The 22,799-nt window shown below is 40.8% G+C and overlaps 1 protein-coding gene across 5 annotated transcripts in view; it reads right to left on the bottom strand.

The window, feature by feature from the left end:
• The window catches only part of snx29 (sorting nexin 29), a 523,801-nt gene that overhangs the window by 157,224 nt on the left and 343,778 nt on the right, over positions 1 to 22,799 (bottom strand). For all 5 annotated transcript variants that reach the window (XM_041206786.1, XM_041206785.1, XM_041206787.1 and 2 more), the window contains 2 exons: positions 17,323 to 17,378; positions 8,688 to 8,769 (listed from right to left, as the gene is read on the bottom strand). In XM_041206786.1, the coding sequence (XP_041062720.1) occupies positions 8,688 to 8,769; positions 17,323 to 17,378 (138 nt within the window). The remainder of the gene's footprint in view (positions 1 to 8,687; positions 8,770 to 17,322; positions 17,379 to 22,799) is intronic.

Raw genomic sequence — 22,799 nt, 5'->3', positions numbered from 1 at the left:
CAGCCTCACTCTCCCCAGTTACTCTTCAAGAACAAGATCTCAAAGATGCGTGCATTAAATGATTGAAAACAACTAGATTACAGAATGTAACTGGACGTTACAACTCATACGAACAAGGAGTAGGCCATTCAGCCCCTCGAGCTTGCTCCGCCATTTAATAAGCTCATGGCTGATCTGACAGTAACCTGAGATCTGCATCCCACCTACCCCCAGTAACCTATCACCCCCTCGCTTACCAAGAATCTATCGACCTCTGTCTTAAAAATATTCAAAGACTCACATGTAAACATGCCAATGGTCCACATCACAGATCTGAGAGCTAAATTTAATCCTAAATATGGGAACCTCGTTGCACTTTAAATTAAGTAAAGCTCATCATTTCTAACCAACTCTTCATTTTACTAAGCCCAGCAGAAACAGGAGTGCTCAATAATGCCAATTGAAGAATTCGCCCCAGAAAAAAAACATCTTTATTCAAAAAAGCAGGTGTTCCATGTCTTTAAGCAAAATAATCTTTTGCATAAAACAACAGCTGGGCATGTCCATAAGGACTAGGAGCAGGAGTAGGCAATTCAGCCCCTCGAGCCTGCCCTGCCATCATTACGATCATGGCTGATCTCATTTCAGCCTCAACTCCAATTTCCCACCCTCTCCTCATAACTTTTCAACCCGTTACTAATTAAAAATCTGTCTATCTCCTCCTTAAATTTATTCAGCATCCCGGCATCCACTGCACTCTGAGGTAGTGAATTCAACAGAGTCATGACCCTTTGAGAAAAGTAATTCCTCCCCATCTCTGATTTAAATCTACCACGCCTTAGTTTAAAACTATGGCCTCTCATTCTAGAATGCCCCACAAGGGAAAACATCTGCTCCACGTCTACTTTGTCTATCCCCTTTAGTATCTTATATACCTCAATTGATTTGCTCTCATCCTTCTAAACTCTAGCTAGTATAGGCCTAAACTGCTCAATCTCTCCTCACAAGACAAGCCCCACATCTCTGGAATCAATCTAGTGAACCTCCTCTGAACCGCCTCCAATGCAACTACATCCTTCCTCAAGTAAGGAGACCAAAACTGTGCACAGTACTCCAGGTGCGGTCTCACCAATGCCTTGTACAGTTGCAACAACACTTCCCTATTTTTATACTCTATTCCTTTAGCAATAAATGCCAAAATTCCATTTGCCTTCCTTATTACCTGCTGTATCTGCATACTAGCTTTCAGCAATTTATGCACGAGGACACCCAGATCCCTCTGCACTGAAGCATTCTGAAGTTTCTCCCCATTTAAATAATAAGTCACACTTATCCACGTGAAACTCCATCTGCCAAATTTTGGCCCATTCACCTAACATGTCCATATCCATTTTTAAATTTCTTACTTCTTCATTGCAACTTACTTTCCCACCTATTTCGGTGTCATCTGCAAATTTAGCCATAGTACCTTCTATCCCTGAATCCAGGTCTGATGGATTGCATTTTGACTTTCTAAATGCCCCATTACTACTTCCTTAATAATGGATTCCAATACTTTCCCAATGACAGACATTAAACTAACTGGTCTATAGTTTCCAACTTTCTGCCTTCCCCCCCTTTTTTAAATAAGGGTGTTAAATAGATTGTAAATAGTTGTGGCCCTAGGACCGAACCCTGTGGCACACCACTAATTACAGCTTGCCATCCAGAAAAAGACCTATTTATCCCGATTCTCTGCTTTCTGTTGGTTAGCCAATCCTCTACCTAAGCTAATATATTACCCCTAACTCTGTGTGATCTTATCTTATGTATTAATCTTTTGTACGGCATCTTATCAAAGGCCTTCTGGAAGTCCAGATATACTACATCTACAGGATCTCCATTATCCACTTTGCTTGTCACATCTTCAAAGAACTCTAGCAAATTAGTCAAAACACAATTTACTCTTCATAAAACCATGCTGACTCTGATGGATTGCATTTTGACTTTCTAAATGCCCCATTACTACTTCCTTAATAATGGATTCCAATACTTTCCCAATGACAGACATTAAACTAACTGGTCTATAGTTTCCAACTTTCTGCCTTCCCCCCCTTTTTTAAATAAGGGTGTTATATTAGCATTTTTCCAATCCACTGGAACCGTTCCAGAATCCAGGGAATTTTGGAATATTATAGCCACTGCATCCACTATCTCCGCTGCCACTTCCTTGAAGACCCTGGGGATGTAGGCCATCAGGTCCTGGGGACTTGTCATAAGGGTCTTATTGAGGAAGATTGAACATTCATGTAAGCTGTGCAGCTTATCAGCAGATTTCAAGAGTTCTCTCTATGATTTTTTTTTAGCTATTGAAATTAATGAATGCAAAATTCCATCGATGCATCTGCAAGGCTTTGCTGATGACATGGGTACAGCAAAGTGAACCCAAGAAAATAATTAAAGATTTCCCAAATTAATATTACTTCCGTTATTGATTCTTTTCTTCAAATTCCCATTTGTACAATATCCTCCTCCAGCCAACAGGGTGAGGTTGTTCAGGCAATTGAGTTTTTGGTTGATATTGGCCAGCATCCCTTAATAAATTTTTCATTCTCTCATTTGGAGAAGTGGGATATGTGAATACGTAGAATGTCAAGGCTTCAGCCTTCTCTGCAATCCTCTGAGTCAAAATCAATGGGACAGTCACCAGGTCATGTCATTAAAACATTTGACAGAGCTGAAGTTACATGTGACTGGCCATGAGGACTGCAAAGAGTCAAATTTCTGTTCCATAAAATTGCAACTTGCACAAGAACAAATAACCTTATTTTAAAAAACGGCCAGAGGGATTGTGTGAACCCCATCAGAATACAAAAGGTGTCTCCCCTCAAGAAGGAGGGGGCATCAGTAATTGATCATGGGGGAACTGCCCATCAAAATAGAAACATAGAAATTAGGAGCAGGAGTAGGCCATTCAGCCCTTCAAGCCTGCTCCGCCATTCATTATGATCATGGCTGATCATCCAACTCAATAGCCTGCTCCCGCTTTCTCCCCATATCCTTTGATCCCTTTCACCCCAAGAGCTATATCTAACTGCTTCTTGAAAGTATACAATGTTTTGGTCTCAACTACTTTCTGTGGTAACAAGTTCCGCAGGTCACCACTCTCTGGGATTTTAAAAAAACAAAAAAAATGAAAACAACAAAATTAAATCAAAACAGTAAGGTCCACAGAAATATCCATTTACAAAGATAGAATTGTCAAAGGATTTGTGCGTAATTATCTATCATTCACTCTAGATAATGTGAAATGGTCATCAACAAAACAAATCAAATATTAGGATCCATGACAAAGGTATTTCATTTTAACTTAAAACAACTTTTTCAATTTTCTATATAATATAGGTGAGACCACGTTGAGAATAGTGGCCAATTGTATTCTCAGCAGACTACGCCCCGTTGTTCACCTGAGAATACTGTCTCAAGTGTACACTCGACTGCCAGTCTGAAGAGAGATAACAAATTATTTATTGTGCCTGTCATCGTGGTAAACAGTGAGGACAGTTGGCTCATTAAAATATCCATTCGCTTTTCATGTCAGTGGCTGTAACGAGGAAGATTTAACCATTTAAGAGTTCACAATTTAAAAAAAAAACACATACATAATCTTTTTCAGTGAACAGAAATGCTGAAATGTGCAAGAGCAATAGATAAATATTCAATGAATAATATTAAAAGGTGCAGAGAAATTGGATTGATGTGGGTCACTCCAAAAGCCAGCACTAACAGTGATAAAATGGGCTAAATGACATGCCTCAATATTAAAATTTATATAATTCTATAAAAAGAACATAGGTGTATTGGACAAAGCTCAGAAAAGAGGCATGGAGATGATTCCCAGACCTCTGAGCTCTAATTTATAGCACAGATTCACAGTGGTGAACTTGCTTCAATCTGATTCAAGTCCTGAAAAACGCTATTAGCATAAATTGTCATTGTTGGCTGTCCCTTAATTCGATGACGACTCAGAGTCACAAGTTTCTGCCATGGGTCTTCATGTGACTGAACAATCTGATTCTCAAACCATAGATCTTTGGGCACATGGGGCAGTATGTCCCACAAAATAGAAGGATCTGGAGTGCAGGATATGTTTTCTTTCCATCTCCACCGCTGCTCTGCCTCATCATTAAGGTGTGTGGACTCAAAACATGATGCAGCTTGATGGACAAATTGTCACCAATCTGAATGTTTGATATCAAGCTTCTCCCACTCGTTAATGTCAATGCTGCCGCACTTCAGGGAGAGCTTCAGTGTCTTTAAGTGCTTTATTTGTCCTTCCCTAGAATGCTGGGCATTTGAGAGTTGAGTAAATAGGGCCTGATGGGGAGATGGTTTTTGGCCATCTGGACACAATGTCCAGTCCATCGAAGCTGATTTTGCAGGAGTTTTGCCTGAATGCTTCTGTAGCTGGCTTCAAGAAAGACATTAGCTTCTGTTCAACAGCCCTCCAACTGAATCCGGAGGATGCAACAGAGGCATCCTGATGGAATTTTTCTAGTGCTCTTATGTGTCACTGATACACAATTCAGCTCTTACTGCAGTAGACGAGTGTAGATTAGGACTTTTGTTGACTTATGAAGGTCTTTGTTGTCAAACACTCGCTGCCAAACTTTGTACAAGGCTGATCTGGCGTAGTTGATTCGGCCTTGGATTTCTTTGTCAATGGTGGGCTTTGGAGAGATGGCCGCCAAGGTATGGGAAGTGCTCAACACTTCCAGAGGGGTCTTTGGCATGGTCTTTGCTGCTTGACCAACCCAAGAAAATGTCAAGAACACCACCAGGAACTGTTCATTGCATTCATCAACCTGGCCAAAGCATTTAACTCAGTACGGTGGGGTCTTCAATGTCCATCACCAAGAGTGGCTCGGTGGCACCACTACTGACTGAACTGGAGGAGTCCTAAATGACACAGCTGCTAGACTGGGTCTGTGGAAGGTGGTGAGGGAACCAACAAGACGGAAAAACATACTTGACCTCATCCTCACCAACCTGCCTGCCGCAGATGCATCTGTCCATGACAGTATCAGTATGAGAGACCACCACACAGTCATTGTGGAGATGAAGTCCCAGATTCACATTGAGGATACCCTACCACCATGCTAAATGGGATAGATTTCGAGCAGATATAGCAACTCAAGTCTGGGCATCCATGAGACACTGTGGGCCATCAGCAGCAGCAGAATTGTACTCTAACACAATCTGTAACCTCATGGCCCGGCATATTCCCCCACTCTACCATTACCATCACGCCAGGGGATCAACTCTGGTTCAATGAAGAGTGCAGGAGAACATGCCAGGAGCAGCACCAGGCATACGTAGAAATGAGGTGTCAACCTGGTGAAGCTATGAACCAGGACTACTTACGTGCCAAACAGCATAAGCAGCAAGTGATAGACAGAGCTCAGGATCCCACAACTAACAGATCGGATCTAAGTTCTGCAGTCCTGCCACATCCAATCGTGAATGGTGGTGGACAATTAAACAACTCACTGGAGGAGGAGGCTCTACAAATATCTCCATCCTCAAAGATGGAGGAGCCCAGCACATCAGTGTAAAAGATAAGGCTGAAGCATTCGCAACAACCTTCAGTCAGGTGGGCCGAGTAGATGATCCATCTTGACCTCCTCCAGAGGTCCCCAGTATGACAGATGCCCGTCTTCAGCCAATTCAATTCACTCCACGTGATGTCAAGAAACAGCTGAAGGCACTGGATACTGCAAAGGCTATGGGCCCTGACAATATTCCAGCAATAGTGCTGAAGACTTGTGCTCCAGAACCTGCCACACCCCTAGCTAAGCTGTTCCAGTACAGCTACAACACTGGCATCTACCCAGCTATGTGGAAAATGGCCCAGGTATGTCCTGTGTACAAAACGCAGGACAAATCCAACCCGGACCAATTACCACCCCATCAGTCTACTCTCCATCATCAGTAAAGTAACGGAAGGGCTCATCAACAGTGCTATCAAGTGACACTTGTTTAGCAACAACCTGCTCACTGATGCCCAGTTTAGGTTCTGCCAGGGCAACTCAGCTCCTGACCTCATTACAGCCTTGGTTCAAACATGGACAAAAGAGCTGAACTCCCGAGGTGAGGTGAGAGTGACTGCCCTTGACATCAAGGCCACATTTGACTGAGTGTGGCATCAAGGAGCCCTAGCAAAACTGGAATCAATGGGAATCAGGGGGAAAACTCTCCACTGGTTGGAGTCATATTCAGCACAAAGGAAGATGGTTGTGGCTGTTGGAGGTCAGTCATCTCAGCTCCAGGACATCACTGCAGGAGTTCCTCAGGGTAGTGTCCTAGGCCCAACCATCTTCATCAAAGACCTTCCTTCCATCATTAGGTCAGAAGTGGGGATGTTCGCTGATGATTGCACAATGTTCAGTACCATTTGCAACTCCTCAGATACTAAAGCAGTCCATGTCCAAATGCAGCAGGATCTGGACAATATCCAGGTTGGGCTGACAAGTTGCAAGTAACATTCGCGCCACACAAGTGTCAGGCAATGACCATCTCCAACAAGAGAGAACCCAGCCATCACCCCTTGATGCTCAATGGCATTACTATCACTCAATCCCCCATTATCAACATCCTGGGGGTTACCAATGACCAGATACTGAACCGGACTAGCCATATAAATACTATGGACATAAGAGCAGGTCAGAGGCTAGGAATCGTGCGATGAGTAACTCACCTCCTGACTTCTCAAAGCCTGTCCACCATCTACAAGGCACAATTCAGGAATGTGATGGAATACTCCCCACTAGCCTGGATGAGTGCAGCTCCCACAACACTCAAGAAGCTTGACACCGTCCAGGGCAAAGAAGTCCACTTGATTGGCACCACATCCATAAACATTCACTCCCTCCACCGCTGACGCAAAGTAGCAGCAATGTGTACCATCTACAAGATGCACTGCAGGAATTCACCAAGGCTCCTTAGACAGCACCTTCCAAACACACAACCACTACTACCTAGAAGGACAAGGGCAGCAGATAAATGGGAACAGCACCACCTGGAAGTTACCCTCCAAGTCACTCACCATCCTGACTTGAAAATATATCACTGTTCCTTCACTGTTGCTGGGTCAAAATCCTGGAACTCCCTTCCTAACAGCACTGTGGGTGTACCTACACCACATGGACTGCAGCAGCCAGCGAAGCCCACTTCCCGTGAATGAATAAAAAATAAATAAATCACAAAACTCTGTGGATCATACTCCAAAGATTGGGATGTCCAAGAAACTTCACCACAATCCTGCAGTTGTTTCAGGACGATATGACTGCAACTGTCTTGAGTGGGAGATCTGAAACAGGTGCCTTCAAAATCCAGACTGGGGTTAAGTAAGGACAAGTAAGGCTATGTGATAGCCCCCATTCATTATTTTTATTTATTCATTCTTGGGATGTGGATGTCACTGGCTGAGTCAGCGTTTATTGCCCATCCCTAATTGGCCTTGAGAAGGTGAGCCACCTTCTTGAACCACTGCAGTCAGTATGTCATAGGTATATATACCCACAGTGCTGTTAGAAAGGTCAGTTCCGGGACTTTGACCCAGAAACAGTGAAGGAACAGCAAAATACTTCCAAGTCAAGACGGTGTGTAGCTTGGAGGGAAACTTGCAGGCGGTGGTGTTCCCATGCATCTGCTGCCCTTGTCCTTCTAGGTGGTAGAAGTTGTGGGTTTGGAAGGTGCTGTCGATTAAATGCTACTTACAATCTACCTGACAGTGGCTATTCACCTCATCAAAGCTCAAGTGTCCTCTGGTGTGAATATTAAATATCATCTAGATGGAAAACTCTTTAACCCAGTCACCTCTGTGCCAAAACTAAATTGACAATCACAGGCATACAGGAGCTACAGATTGCAGATGACTGCTGTGTCATTGCCCACCCTGTACCAGGTTTGCAGGCCACTCTTGATCTCTTCAATTCTGAATACAAGAGACACAACCTGTCCTTGAATGTTGCCAAAACAAAATCCACATATCAACCTATACCTAGTCAGCCAAATATTCCCCGCCCGCACATATGTTGAAGAGGAGACTCTGGAATATGTTGAGCACTTTCCATTCACATAAATTATATAGATATTAGCAAGATCTTCACTAAGCACTAAAGCACAAAGGTTTAAAATTAACTAGTGGGAGCTGGAGAAAAATCTTGTGAACAGAACTGGTTATAATACCGAGATAGTGTAAGATTAGCAAACTCTAGATGTCACATTGTTTCCTGTGCTTCTAAAGCTGGAGAGCAGCAACTCAAGGTTGAACAAGGAGATGTGCATATGGATGAATAGCCTTCAATTTTTCCTGATGCAAGACACATTTTTAAATAACTTTCCTTCCAGAATGCATGAAAGGAGAGATTACATATGGTCTGTGGAAGCAAAAGCCTAATGAACCAAATTGTTTACCTTACATACATTATCATCATCATCATCATCATCACACAACTTCCACTGACAAGGTGAAACATTTTGGATTCAGAGAACATTTTGTTTTTAAAGGGGGGGTGGTGGGAGGTTTTTGGGGATGTTAAAGGGACACTTTGGGGAAATGCAGCATTATGAACATTCTTCTGTAGATCTTAGAAATTTGGCAAGCAACATACAAAGTTAAGATATAACATTTCATTTTGGTTAGTGCCTGAATCTTTGATTCATACCTGGTAAACATGAAAAGCATTAGCAGCTCGTCCTCGCAGAAACACTGTTGGAATCCACACATTTATCAGCGCACAGTGAGCCCTAACAGAAACAAAGTAATCCACAGTGAATTTCAAGGGAAAACGTTGAATTTACAAAACAATTTACAGGCCAGGTAATCAAAGGACGTAATTAATTTAGAACGATTTAAGAGAACCTCTAAATAAGAGGACAAGGATATATGGCACGACAGCTGGCAAAGTAGAACAGCCTCAACAACACTTTCCCCACTTCATTCAGAAACTAATTTATTTGCAAAATTTCTAACTTGGCACTTTCAGCAAGTAACGAAAAATGTTGCACATTACACAGCTGACATTAAAACATTCTGTCAGAGGCCTAAATATTACAAATGGTGCTAATACTGCTAAAAGAATAAGGGATCTTCATATCACTTGAATTTAAGATTTGGAAGGAATCAATTAATGAAAGCAAACGTCAGGAGACCCCTACAGTTTAAATCTCACAAAAGTGGGCCAATTTCAATAGTTCACACTTCATATATAATAAAAAAAAGCATGCTTGTAGTGGAAATTGCTGTTCATTTCTCATAACATTTCATTTAAAGCAGCTTGCAGGCATTCCATATTCATGATTTCAGAATAGAAACGTTGCCTGAAGTGCCAGCTATGCAATTTTTCAGTTGTCTTAAGTGCATCCATTGTTTCCAAATATGTTCAACATGTTACTTATTGCAAGGAGGATTTCTGAGATTGACAGAAGATGTAACCCTACTGCGAGAGATACTGGAGGTAGATGAAGTCAACATTGTAATAAACTTCCAGAATGTGATTGGTTGTCCTTCTGTCACAGTAGGAACAGAAGTAGATTTGAAAAGCAGTTACATCCTTAAGTATGGATATTAACAGTCACGCTGAATAATAGACATCTTCCCACTGATAATGTAAAACAACTCTGTGATAATACTGCAGTTAACATGCATTTTAACTCAGCCACGGCTGGAGTATTATCTTTAAACAAAATTGTTGTACCACTGTACAATTCTAACATAAACATTCTGTACTGATATTTTTGAACTGTGTGTCACTTTGGTTTTCAGAAAATGGCTGCAATAATAGGCAACATGCAGTTGTTACTTCGATGATGGGACATGCATTTGATTCTCTATGCCACTGCTCTCAAACACAGCTTTATTTCTGAGGGGTGCTGACAACACCCAAAGTGATCTTCCAAAGAAGGGGAAAAGAAAACCAAAAGCTGAATCTGTGAACTCTGTAGAATTGTGCAGTCAGCAGCAAAGTGATGTGGCACACCTTGACCTCCAAGAAAACTGTCAACATAGATCGAGGGATCTTTGCGGTGTGGATTTCACTTTTCCCCCAATATTAATTTGTGTCTGCCACCAAGTCAAGGAGATCACCAGGCTTCCAGCAAAGGTGGTGTCGTAATGCAGGTTAAGCAACAAATCACACTGAAGAATTCCCACAGACAGCAAACTAATAAGTAAACTATAATGATTATACATAATCATTTCTCATAAATTTTACAGGGGATTAAATAAAGATTGGGACATACGTATTAGAAGCTAAGATATCATAAGCTTAAAAGAAATATTGAATAGCTATGGAGTTTTTACCATTACAGAAAGATCTGGCTTTACACAAATAGAAAAATAGTTTTCCAGGTTCAGAAGGGATTGCTCAGTTGTCGTTAGTACTTAGTACACCACTGAAAAGTCAGCTTTACCTCATTAACAAGCCATATTTGGGTGGGAGGGGTGTGTGGTTGGGGAGGGGGTTTGACAGCCATATTTTGGCTTAAAAAGAAATCTTGTCAGTTCACTGATTTCTAAAGATTGCCATCAGCAGGGATTTCTAACAGTGCACCCTGTGGAACTGTAGGGAATCACTGACAGCAACCTTTGGATTTCCCATCTACCTGTGGAGGCGAGAAGTTGCTATTGGTTGCACAGGGTAATGAGAGCAGCCGCTAACAGTAGGGTCACCATTACAATTGCAAAATCCAAACCTGCTGTGCCAGGTACAGATGCTGCCAGTCTGGTGATATTTTGCCTTATTCTCTCTGCTACGGTCGATCTTAAACAGGGGGAAATCAAAGTAGGGCAAGAGTAAAATGCAGGAATCTCAACTCAAATTTGAGCAGGAGGAAAAGCGACAGTTTGACACCATAAAAATAAGTGAGAAGCACTGAATGAAGTAATGGGCACTGAAGCAGCCAGATATTATGAAAAGTGGATGCATTGCATATGGCCCTAGCGTATGAAAAGTGAGATATTCTCTCAGTGTCAATGCAATTCCATAAATAGTGCTGCAATGCAACCAATACAATGTGATGAATACATCATCCTTGGTTTGCAGCAATTCATTAGGATGACAAATGATCTGGTGCAATAGGACTGGGGAGAAAAGCTATACATAATGAGAAAAGCATGTAATTGGATGAATTGAATACAATCCAATACTTTGATCAATTGTATAGGGTACTTGAGCTAATATGTCCAGTACAGTGAGAAGCGATGCAATGCAGTAGCACTGCAAGAATCCTACATTAGAAGGGAAATAGGGAAATATTGGATCACCTGGCCAAATACAATGAAAATTGGTGCAAATCGTTCATACTAATGTAACTCAACACAATACAATCAGGCTGTTGTAATAAAATTTCATGAGTCACAAGCCACCGAAGCAATTGCAATGTAAATGACAAGTGCTACGAATAAAGAATTTAAATATGAAAGGATGTGAATAACAAGATGCAAAACAAGAACTTCTGACAAGATTTGAAGTGACGAGCCGGAGCAGAAGAAAGCTGCAACTGAGATGAGATGCTACACAATGGGCTTCAAAGGAAGCTTCATAAGTGATGAGATGCAAAGAGAGCTGGAATGCAAATAGGATAGAGGCTGAAAATGTGATAATTACAGACAGACTAATAATGAGTTCGGCCAGCAAGGGGAACTCACAACAATGAGAACAATATCACGTATTATAAAGTGGCAAATATACATTTGCTGCAAAACAGCTCATAGACAACCAAACAGAGAAAATATTTTCCAGGTTAGTTTATGCATTACTGTTTAATCAGTCCAGGGTATGTTGTTACTGGATATACGGATTAATTAATTACTTCTCAAAGAAATACTGTTAGTTCTTTGTTATTGACAATAGAATTTAACAAATGCTAAGAGACAGAATGCTGTCAAAACCAAGATACTTATCACGTTAGGGAGTAAAAGCTCAGTCACCAATTTTGATACCGAATGAAGATGTTAGAAACAGTAAAGTAGGTCAAAAAGTTATGATATATGCTCAAGTATGCTGCTGTCTACTGCCGTAAGTTCTATAGCTTGCATGACTGACAACCTGAAAGATGAAAATAGATTAAGAAATAAGATTCAGACTAGCAGTCAATCAAATATTGAAAGTGGTGAAAAATCCTAACAGGTATTAATTCAAAAATAAATGGAAAGTGAATAACACCTATTGCAGAATAAACAAAAATAAATAATAAAGTAAAGCTCAAGTAACAACTACAGAAAATAACATGTTAGATTGAGGAAGGAATAAATCACCATTATTGTGAAAACAATTAAATACTCAGAACAATTAAAAGAGAACAAGGAACTACAAGAGGATAGACAAACATGGCATAAATGTAAAGGATAGGAATTCAGCAACAACAAATAAATGAGAAGGGAAATGCAGAGAAAAGCTCTAGGAGTTTTGGCCAAGCTGATCTTCCACAAAAATGAATTCACTCAAAACGTGTCAATTATTCCAGCTGATGAAAAGATTTCCAACAGATTTTGAAATTAAAACCAGAAACCTTGAGTTATTTAATGTGACAAGCTCGTAAATTGGCAGCAATTACCCAAAATAACTGGAGTCCAGAAATACTGAGGCCAAAAAAATGCTGAGCTTCAACACACGCACTTTAATTAATACTGAGCAAAGAAATTACTGAAGAAAGTATCTGACCTGAAAGCAAAACACCAATTGAAACAGAAAAGACGTTGTGAGATATGCTAGACGACTGATTACCAAATTTGTAAATCCAAATAAAATTTACTGCAGAATTTAATGTTAATTTTTTACTAATAAATTGTGTGCCATTGTGTTACTGATACAGATCGCAAAATGTCACTTTGAATCCTATTTGTACAGTGTGATACACAGCTGGCAGATCTGAATAATACAGCTAATGTCACAAAACAAATCTACTGGGGAATGAGTAAAGAGCGTATCTGCTCTGCCAGCTTGAAGTTAGCTTTTCACTCTCCTACGAAATAAACTTGTACTAAAGTTTTGCCTATTACATTTCCTATATCATACACAAAGTAGGTGATGGTGAATTTGATGAAATATAGTATATTTGGTAGAAATTAGGATATTGTGTGGGGTCAGTATGCTCAGGTGTCAGACAACATTCCCAAATTATAAAACACTCGCATTGATGCACATCCAAAATCACTTTGTACTGATACAAGGCAGCAGTTCAATGATACTGCTAGAGGAGCAGTACGTTGTTGCAATTATACCATCAATGTGCCACAAATTTCCTTTAAAATGGTTATACTGGGGTATAAATGACAAAAACAAAAATCAAGCAAGATTCTGAAGTAAAAATCACTTTTTTAAATGAACTTCAAAAAAGGGCTACTGGTATTAATATTTTGGACATCCTTTTGGCTGATTTCATATGCATTATTTCATACGATGTTTTTTAGTAACAGTTAGATGCTGAAAGATATTGGCTGGAATTTTACAGCCCCCCCCATGGGCAGTTTGGCAGGTTGGGGGGTGTAAAATCAGGCACCATGGCAGCAGTGCTGTGCCCATCACTATCCCCCTTCCACTGTGATATAACCTAAGGCAGGTGAGGCATCCAGGGCTCACTCATCTATTTGCCAATTGAAGCCCTTGAATAGCCAATTAATGAAGACACCAAGCAATATGTTCATATTACCAATAAACATTGGCACTATGAAAGGGATTTTATTGTTAGAAGAGGTGGTGTTCAAAGGGCTGGTGATACAATGAGAATTTGCATTCAAAGGGAAAGGCTGGGTATAACAGAAAGGAGTTTGTGTGTGCAGGGCAGAGGCATCTAAGATCTAAGCCTACCACTGTGTCTGCGAAGGAACAAATTGAAAAGGAACTTCATTTTGAATTTGTGAGGTAAAAAATGCTTTGCCTGGTGTCTGACTAAGTCTATTGGTTATTGTTGCCATAGTGGAGGTTAATTTGGGAATTTGCTAAAAGTTATGATAGCAATTTGTAGCCATGTCTATGTGTTTAATTTGTTGTAAATGAATAAATGTTTCATTTAGCTTGATATAAAAACCTCTTGAAAACTGGTCATCATATTCCTGAATTTAGAGCTGCAACTCAAAACATACCAATTGAAAAAAAGGTTATGAAAGTTGTTTAAAGTTTCCGTCTGGGATTTTAAATAGCAGCGTTCATCAACTGCTGTGTCACAACACTGCACCTGCATACTAACTTTTTGTGACTCATGCATGAGAACGCCTAGATCCTTCTGTGCCCCAGAATTCTGAAGTCATTCTCTATTTAAGTAATACTCTGCTTTTTTATTCTTCCTGCCAAAGTGAACAACTTCACATTTCCCACATTATATTCCATCTGCAGAATTTTGCCACTCGCTCAAGTTACCTACATGCGTCTCCAAACTCCTTACATCTTCTTCCCCACACACTTTCCTACCTATCATCATGTTGTTTGCAAATTTAGCTACCATGTCTTTGCTCCCCTCATCTAATTCATTGATGTAAATTGTAAAAAGTTGAGGCCCCATTACTCTGTTGTTCTCACTCAGCTATAATTAGAGACATGGTTGCAAGATGACTAAGGCTCAGACCTGAATATTGAAGGGTTTTGACATTTCAAAAGGACAGGAGGCTAGGAAAAGATAGGGTAGCTCTGTTATTAAGTATGTCATTAGTACAGTTGTGAGAGATTACCTTAGCTCAAACGAGCAAGATATAGAATCAGTTTGGGTAGAGATAAGAAATAGAAAGGTAAGAGATCACTTGTGGAAGTAGCTTTTAGGCCCCTTACAGTAGTTGTACTGTAGGACAGAGTATATAGAAAGAAATAAATGGGGTGGGTAAGAAACAATCATGGGTGACTTTAATCTTAATGTATATTGAGCGAATCAGATTGGCAAGTCTGATTCTAATTCACAGCCTGGAAACTAAGTTCATAGAGTATATTCAGGACAATTTCTTAGAGTAGTACATTCTGGAGCCAACCAGGGAGCAGGCTATTCTGGACCTCGTAATAAGCAAGCAGACAGAATTAATCAATAACCTCACAGTAAAGGAGCCTCTAGGTAACAGTGATCATAACAAGGTTAAGTTTCATGTTCAGTTTGAAGGGGATGATCGTGGATCTAAGACTAATATTTTAAACCTGAATAAAGGTAATTATACAGGTATGAAGGCAGAGCTAGCTAAAGTGAACTGGGAAACTAGGTTAAAAGATAGGACAGTATAAATGCAATGGCGGACTTTTAAGGCAGGCTTATATTAAATAACTCTCAGCAAAAATGTATCCCATTGAGAAAGAAAAATTCTCGGAGAAGGATGCAGCATCTGTGGCTAACAAAGGAATTTAAGCATGGTATCAAATTGAAAAATCACTGTACAAATCTGCAAAGATTAGTAGTAGGTCAGAAGATTGGTCAAATTTTAAGAACCAGCAAAGAATGACTTAAAAAGAGAGGGAGAAGGTGGTGCATGAAAGAAAGCTAGCTAGTAATATAAAACAGATAGTAAGAATTACTACAATTATTTAAATAAGAAAAGAGTAACCAAAACTAGTGTTGGTCCTCTACAGAGTGTGTCTGGGGAAATTGATAATGGAAAACAAGAAAGTGGCAGAGGTGTTGAACAAGTATTTGAACAAGTGTTTGCCTTGACTGTAGAAGATAGCAGGATATTTGAAAATCAAAATGCAATCAGGCAGAGTCAACGTGGTTTTGTGGGAAGGAAATCATGTTTAACTAATTTATTAGAGTTCATTGAGGAATTAACAAGCAAGGTGGATAAAGGGGAACCTGTAGATGTAGTATACTTGGATTTCTAGAAGAGATTTGATGAGGTTACTAGACAAGACAAGGGCACATGGTGTAGAGGCAATGTATTAGTATGGATAAAGGATTGGTTAACTGACAGGAATCAGAGAGTAAGAATAAATGGGTCTTTTTCAGGTTGGCAAGCTGTGATTAGTAGAGTGCCACAGGGAACAGTGCTGGGGCCACAACTACATACAATTTATGTCAATGACTTGGATGAGGGGACCAGATGTATGGTAGCTAAATTTGCCAATGACACCAAGATAGGTAGAAAAGTAATTTGTCAAGAGGAGGCAAAGAGTCTACAAAGGGATATAGATAGACTAAGTGAATGGGCAAACATTTGGCAGATGGTCTATAACGTGGAAAATGTGAACTTATCCACTTTGACAGGATGAATAGAAAAGCAGTATACTATTTAAATGGGGAGAGACTGCTGAACTCTGTGGTACAGAGGGATCTGGATGTCCTGGTACATTAATCACAAAAAGTTAGTATGCAGGTACAGCAAGTGATTAGGAAGGCAAATGGAAAGTTGGAATGAAATATTAAAGTAGGGAAGTTTTACTGTAGCTGTACAGGGTGTTGGTGAGACCACATCTGGAGTACTGTGTACAGTTTTGGTCTCCTTATTTGAAAAATGATAGAATTGCATTAAAAGCAATTCATAGTCGGTTCACTCAGCTCATTCCTGGGAGGAAGGGCTTACCTTATGAAGAAAGATTGAACAGATTGGGCCTATACCCACTGGAGTTCAGGAGAATGAGCGGTATCTTACTGATTGAGAGGACTGTGAGGGGACTTGATAGGGTGGATACTGGGAGGATGTTTCCTCTTGTGTGGGAGACTAGAACTAGGGGACACAGTTTAAGATTAAGGGATCTCCCATTGAAGACAGAGATGAGGATATCTTCTCTTACAGGATCTTTCGTATGTGGATTTCTCTTCCCAAAAAACAGGAGAGGCTGGGTTATTGAATTCTTTCAAGGCTGAGTTCGATAGGTTTTGATAGACAAGGAAGTCAATGGTTATGGGAGGCAAACATGAAGGTGGAATTGAAACCACAACTAGATCAGCCATCGATTTATCAAATAGCACAAATGGCCAAATCACCTACTCCTGCTCCTAAGTCCTATGTTCCTACAGCTTCTCTCTCAGGAAACTACTACTTTCATCATACAACTAAAATTTTGCTGTCCTGTAATAGCTCAACCATTCTGTCGAAACCTGCAATAATCAACACATAGATCTAAGAAGTTTCAAATTCCAAACGATGGTACATCTTTAACACTATGAGGGCCAAAATGCTAGTAGGACAAATTTTAGTTAGGACACCAGATGACTGAATGTACTTGATTATTCTTTATCACTGAGACACCAAAATGAATGCCTAAACAAAATTTATATTGATGGCTAAGGTGGCAAGATGAATTTGAATCAAAACAACCTTAATCTTTTCACAATTATTTCTATGAAAAAGATTTACAAGGATTATAAGTTAAGAAAGAGCCAACTTACATTTCAAAATCTGACAAACTTTGGTCTTCGGAGGTTTGACTTAAATCACCGGGGACCTGTTAAAGGAAGAAGATTATGTTCAACTGGAGTATTTAAAACATCGCAAACTGAAAATGGGACGATATGTAGACATATGTTTTCACTCTAATGCAAAAAGAAAGAAGGCAAAAGTCCTGAATATACATGACTTTAGAATATTATAAATTACAATATAGAAAGAAAATCTTACGTGCAGAATAACAAATATGAACTTTGCAATAAAAAATCTTTATCTGTCACCGAATATCAAAGTAATTTACTGAGGTTTGAAGGTTTTGCTGCAAGGTTTAATGATGGTTCCAACCATGCTAATGAATTTTTTTTGTGGGCCCCATTCAGGGAAACTTGGGTTTTAATCTCAATCTCAATAGATAATGAAAAGTGGCTACTCTTTGAAACTGAATCTTTCCCACAGTTCAAAAAATTAATCATTAGAGCTATTTTGGCCAAAATACTTGTGATGAGCCCTCCAAAGGTGAACTAATGGCAGCAATAAAATCATCCAGGCCCAAACCCACCTACGCTACTTAGTATAGAAGAGCTTGGGGATGGAAAGGAGATTGAAAAGGACTTTTTTTTCTAGCTACGTACACTTAGTGCTTGGAAACTCATCACCATAAAAGTCTCTAAACCAAAATAATGAGAAATATACATGTGTAAGATATCTGTTTACCCCACACAGAGGTGCACACTTCCCCCAGAGGAAGACAATGCACTTACCTATGTCCAAGAAGCTTAAACATAAGCTGGCAGAGCCAAGGCTCAGGGGTCTGTAGGTATGCCCTGGTTACCACTGAAGTTTTACTAGCTTACCAGCAGAAAGCTTCCCACTGCTGGTCTTGCTAGAGTAACAATATCAATAAGGACTCTGGCTTGCAGAGTTAACAACAGCCAAATGTAAGACAGAATACACAAACATTCAAACTTACGAATTAGAAGCAGTAGGCCATTTGGCCCCTCGAGCCTACTCTGTCATTCAATAAGATCAGGCTGATATAATTGCGGCCTCAAGTCCACATTCTGCCTATCCCCTATAACCTTTGACTGCCTTGCTAGTCAAGAATACACGATGTATTGTAGTGTATAATATAATAGTCAACAGTTTAGCCTAGGTGCAGAACATCAATGGATAGTTAGCAGAGAGGGGTACAGTAAAGGAGGAAGTGCAGAAGTGAAAGGGGTATAGTGTGTGTGACTGATACAGCATTTGGTGCAAAATGAGAAATAACTCAAGACAGAAATCAGGACACATACTTGTGTACTTTGCGAATTTAGTGTGTGATAGAAACAAACATAGCTTTAGATTAAGTTGTTAGGATTTGGCAAGCCAAACAAGACAAGAAGTGGACATGTAAAGTTTAACGTAATTTAGGAAAGGCCGGGTTCATAAACGGTCTGGTGTAAAGAATTATGGCTTAGTTTGGAGATAGTGAAGACAAAAATTGGGATTGCATCTGAAAATGGGTTCGGGATCGCACTGTACAATTAGCCCATGCCCATTCGATGTGACACGAATTATGTGCTGCCTGCTCGTTAACATGAATGCTATCAGCAGCTACATTATTACTTGCTAACACTACTTAAAGCGAGTCTACAGCTCTTTGAGCTGATATGCATCCTGCCTGCTGTAGTTGTGGACATTATTTGGGGCCAACCTCCTGGCTTTTAACTCCACAGCTCTCTGCCCCATTGCCTTCTCATCATGTGTCAGGAGGGCCTCCTGCAGATCAGGATTTTTCTCCTCATTTCCATCAAGATCTCCATTGCCGTGTTGGAAAACCTTGGATATTTTTATCCCATGGGCAACTATTGTCCTCTGTTGCACAACACTATTCCAAATGACGTCAGTAACCACAGCAGCCACGATGCATGTTTGCCAAGTCAAAGTCCTTGGAAAAAAGGGACAGTGGCGGCACAGGTACTAAGTTAGCTGAGTGACATGAAACACTAGTGGCGAACAGTTGCTTTTTGGACTGGAAGAAGGTATGTAGTGGGATTCCCCAGGGGTCGATACGAGGAGCACTGCTTTTTTATATCAATGACCTAGGCTTGGGTGTACAGGACATCATTTAAAAATTTCAGATCACATCAAACTTAGAAGTGTTATGAACAATGAGGAGGGTAGTGATAAACATCAAGAGGATATAAACATTAATGGAATGGGTGGACACGTGTCAGATGAAATTTAATGCAGAGAAGTGTGAAATGACACATTTTGGTCAGAACAACATGGAAAAGCAATATTAAATAAAGGATATAATTCTAAAAGGAGCTGCAAGAGCAGAGGACCTGGGCGTATATGTGTACAAATCACAGCATAATAAAGGCTGAAGATAAAGTTAGCATTGGATTGAAAAATGTTTCAAGCTTACAATTTCAAAACGTACTGAAGACACATGTACAAATGTACAGGACACTACCCTGAGGAACTCCTGCACTGATGTCCTGGAGCTGAGATGACTGACCTTCAACAACCACAACCATCTTCATTTGTGCTAGGTATGACTCTGACTAGTGGAGAATTTTGCCCGATTCCCATTGGCTCCAGTTTTGCTAGGGCTCCTTGATGCCACACTCGGTCAAATGCTGCCTTGATGTCAAGGGCAGTGACTCTCACCTTACCTCGGGAGTTCAACTCTTTTGTCCATGTTTGAACCAAGGCTGGAATCAGGTCAGGAGCTGAGTGGCCCTGACGGAACCCAAACTGGGCATCAGTGAGCAGGTTATTGCTAAGCAAGTGTCGCTTGATAGCACTGTTGATGACCCTTTCCATGACTTTAATGATGATGCAGAGTAGGCTGATGGAGAGGTAATTGGCGGGTTGGATTTGTCCTGCTTTTTGTATACAGGACCTACCTGGGTAATTTTCCACATAGCTGGATAGATGCCAGTGTTGTAGCTGTACTGGAACAGCTTGGCCAGGGATACTGCAAGTTCTGGAACACAAGTCTTCAGTGCTATTGCCAGAATATTGTCAGGGCTCATAGCCTTTGCACTATCCAGTGCTTTCAGCTGTTTCTTGATATCACGTGGAGTGAATTGAATTGGCTGAAAACTGGCATCTGTGATGCTGGAGACCTCCAGAGGAGGCCGAGATGGATCATCCACTCAACACTTCTGGCTGAAGATTGTAGCAAATGCTTCAGCCTTATCTTAGTCTGAAATATTGTGATCTGTAATGTACAATAAGTGATGCCAGCATGTGGGGAATGCTAAGAATTCATATCTCTGATTTTAAATTTCATACTTCCAAAGCTGTCAGGTTGCTGATACCCTGCAGCTGTGGTTTGCTAACAACTTTATTTCTCAAGTATTTCTTAATTAAATACATGGATTAATGCACATAAAACATGTCAAAATATGTCTAAAATGTTCATACTTAAATCCATCTTTATGGTTGACTAAAGTGTTTTCATTGAAAGAAGATTTGCTCTGTTGTGATGCTTGATCCGGCAACTCCTTCCATCCATATAGTTTGAAGCAAGTTTCAATGTTTATCAGGTGCTACCACAGCAAACAGGTGCCCATGACCAAGCTGAAATGTACATCAGCCAACAAAATTACACATCAGAACTCACGGATTCCAGCAATAAAAATGATGGATCCCTGCAAGTGACACACATTGTTTAAGCTTTTTCCTAAGGCATGTTGTATCACATGGCCTGGTTGAGAGGAAACAGCTGAGATTTGCTTAACAACTTTATTTATCAAGTATTCCTTAATTAAGTACATGGACTAATGCACATAAAACCTGCTTAAATGTGTCTGAAAATGCTCCAATTTCAATCTATCTAAATGTGCTGCAGTTACAGAAGCTTTGGCCTTTCATGAAATTAAATGACAATATACCACAGTTTTTGTGAATGAGAGGAAGAGCTTGAACAGGATGTCAGAGCAGATTCAGGTTAACTGGCGTTTCACTAAACCGATGCTTTGTTTGACCAAGCTTATGGTTAACTTACATTTTTAAAAGGTGAACTTCCAACAATCAGCTTTTGTAACTCAGCATTCATGAGATTAAAGCCAGATTTGACGTTTTTGTCCCCCTTTCTCTCAAGCAATAATTCACTTTATTCACATTAAGTAATTCAATTTCTCCTCACAATGTTACCAATATTGCTGTAAAAAGACTGACTGTGGGACACTAAGTTTATCTCAGAATGTAAGAATTTATCTTGAAACTGCGTAACAAAGTACTTTTATATTTAAAAAATCTGTGGGGCAACGAAAGCATTCGATTACTTAGTGATATCAAAAGGGTTTTCAGCTAAGTCTCAGTAGGCAGCAATATAAAAGTCTAAAAGTTACTGCCCTCTAATGTTAGAAAATTAAAATCATAATTAGCTGCTCCTTGTATTTGGAATAGTATCCCCCGAGAAAGCTACATTGGTTTCTGATTTGTATGCAAAAGGTTCAAGCTGCCAACTCGCTGGGCAGCATTTTACACTCGGAGTGCGGGCGCGCGCCCGACACGCTGGAAGCTAAAATGGCACGTGATGACATCGGGCTTGCGTCCTGACATCACCATGCACCATCGCGATATTTCACTAGGCGGGTGCTATGAGAGCAGAGGCGCCCCCGCCATTAATTAACGGGCCAGTTAAGGCCCTTGAGGCAGTAATTGTCTGTGATTTTACGCAGCCCGTGTGATGTTCAGGGCGTCGCACAGGCGCAACGGGCAGGCGACATTTTCAAAACCCTCAAAGAGGGGTGAGTGGACTCGCTAATGCAGGTTGTTAGTACTTTGGATTATAACTTACTGCTACTTGCTTGTGTGAACAGGACAACTTCATTTCACTTCAGAGCTGCTTTTACAGAAATAACAGGCTTCAGTTCAGGACTCTGGAGAAGTCATAACACATGGGGTCTTCCAGGTATCAGACAGCCTTCCCTGACCCTGGGAATAGGGATTGTGGTCTCCGCTAGAGGCACCTCCTCTGAGGAGGAACAGTGGGGCAGAAGGGGTTGGAGGCCAGGTGTCCCTATTCAGCCTCCAGGGGAGCGACCTGTGGGAGGACAGACACAGGCCCAAGGGGCACAGGGCCAACAGGAAGGCCAAGGTGGAAGGGGCCACAGAAGACGCCACTATCCTGTCGCCAGGGTTTACAGGCGGTGATGCAGCGACCTCAATATGTCCGAGGTGCAATGCCAAAGGAGGATCTGCCTCACAAGGGAGACTATGGCCTCCATCTGTCACATGATTGGCCCTGAGATCAGCTCCAACATCCATGGACATCCCATGCCAGAGGCACTGATGGTTACAGTGGCCCTCAACCTCTATGCCTCCAGCTCTTTCCAGGGGTCGGTGGGTGATCTTTGCAGAGCCTCCCAATCAGCTGTCCACAGTTGTGTCAGGCCGATGACAGACGCTCTGTTCAGGCTGGTATTGACTTTCATTCACTACCACATGGACAAGGCCAGCCAGGCAGAACGAGCCA

Source organism: Carcharodon carcharias, chromosome 15, assembly GCF_017639515.1.
Source record: "Carcharodon carcharias isolate sCarCar2 chromosome 15, sCarCar2.pri, whole genome shotgun sequence".
NCBI classification, from domain to species: Eukaryota; Metazoa; Chordata; class Chondrichthyes; order Lamniformes; family Lamnidae; genus Carcharodon; species Carcharodon carcharias.
This window is presented reverse-complemented; position numbering and strand designations above follow the sequence as displayed.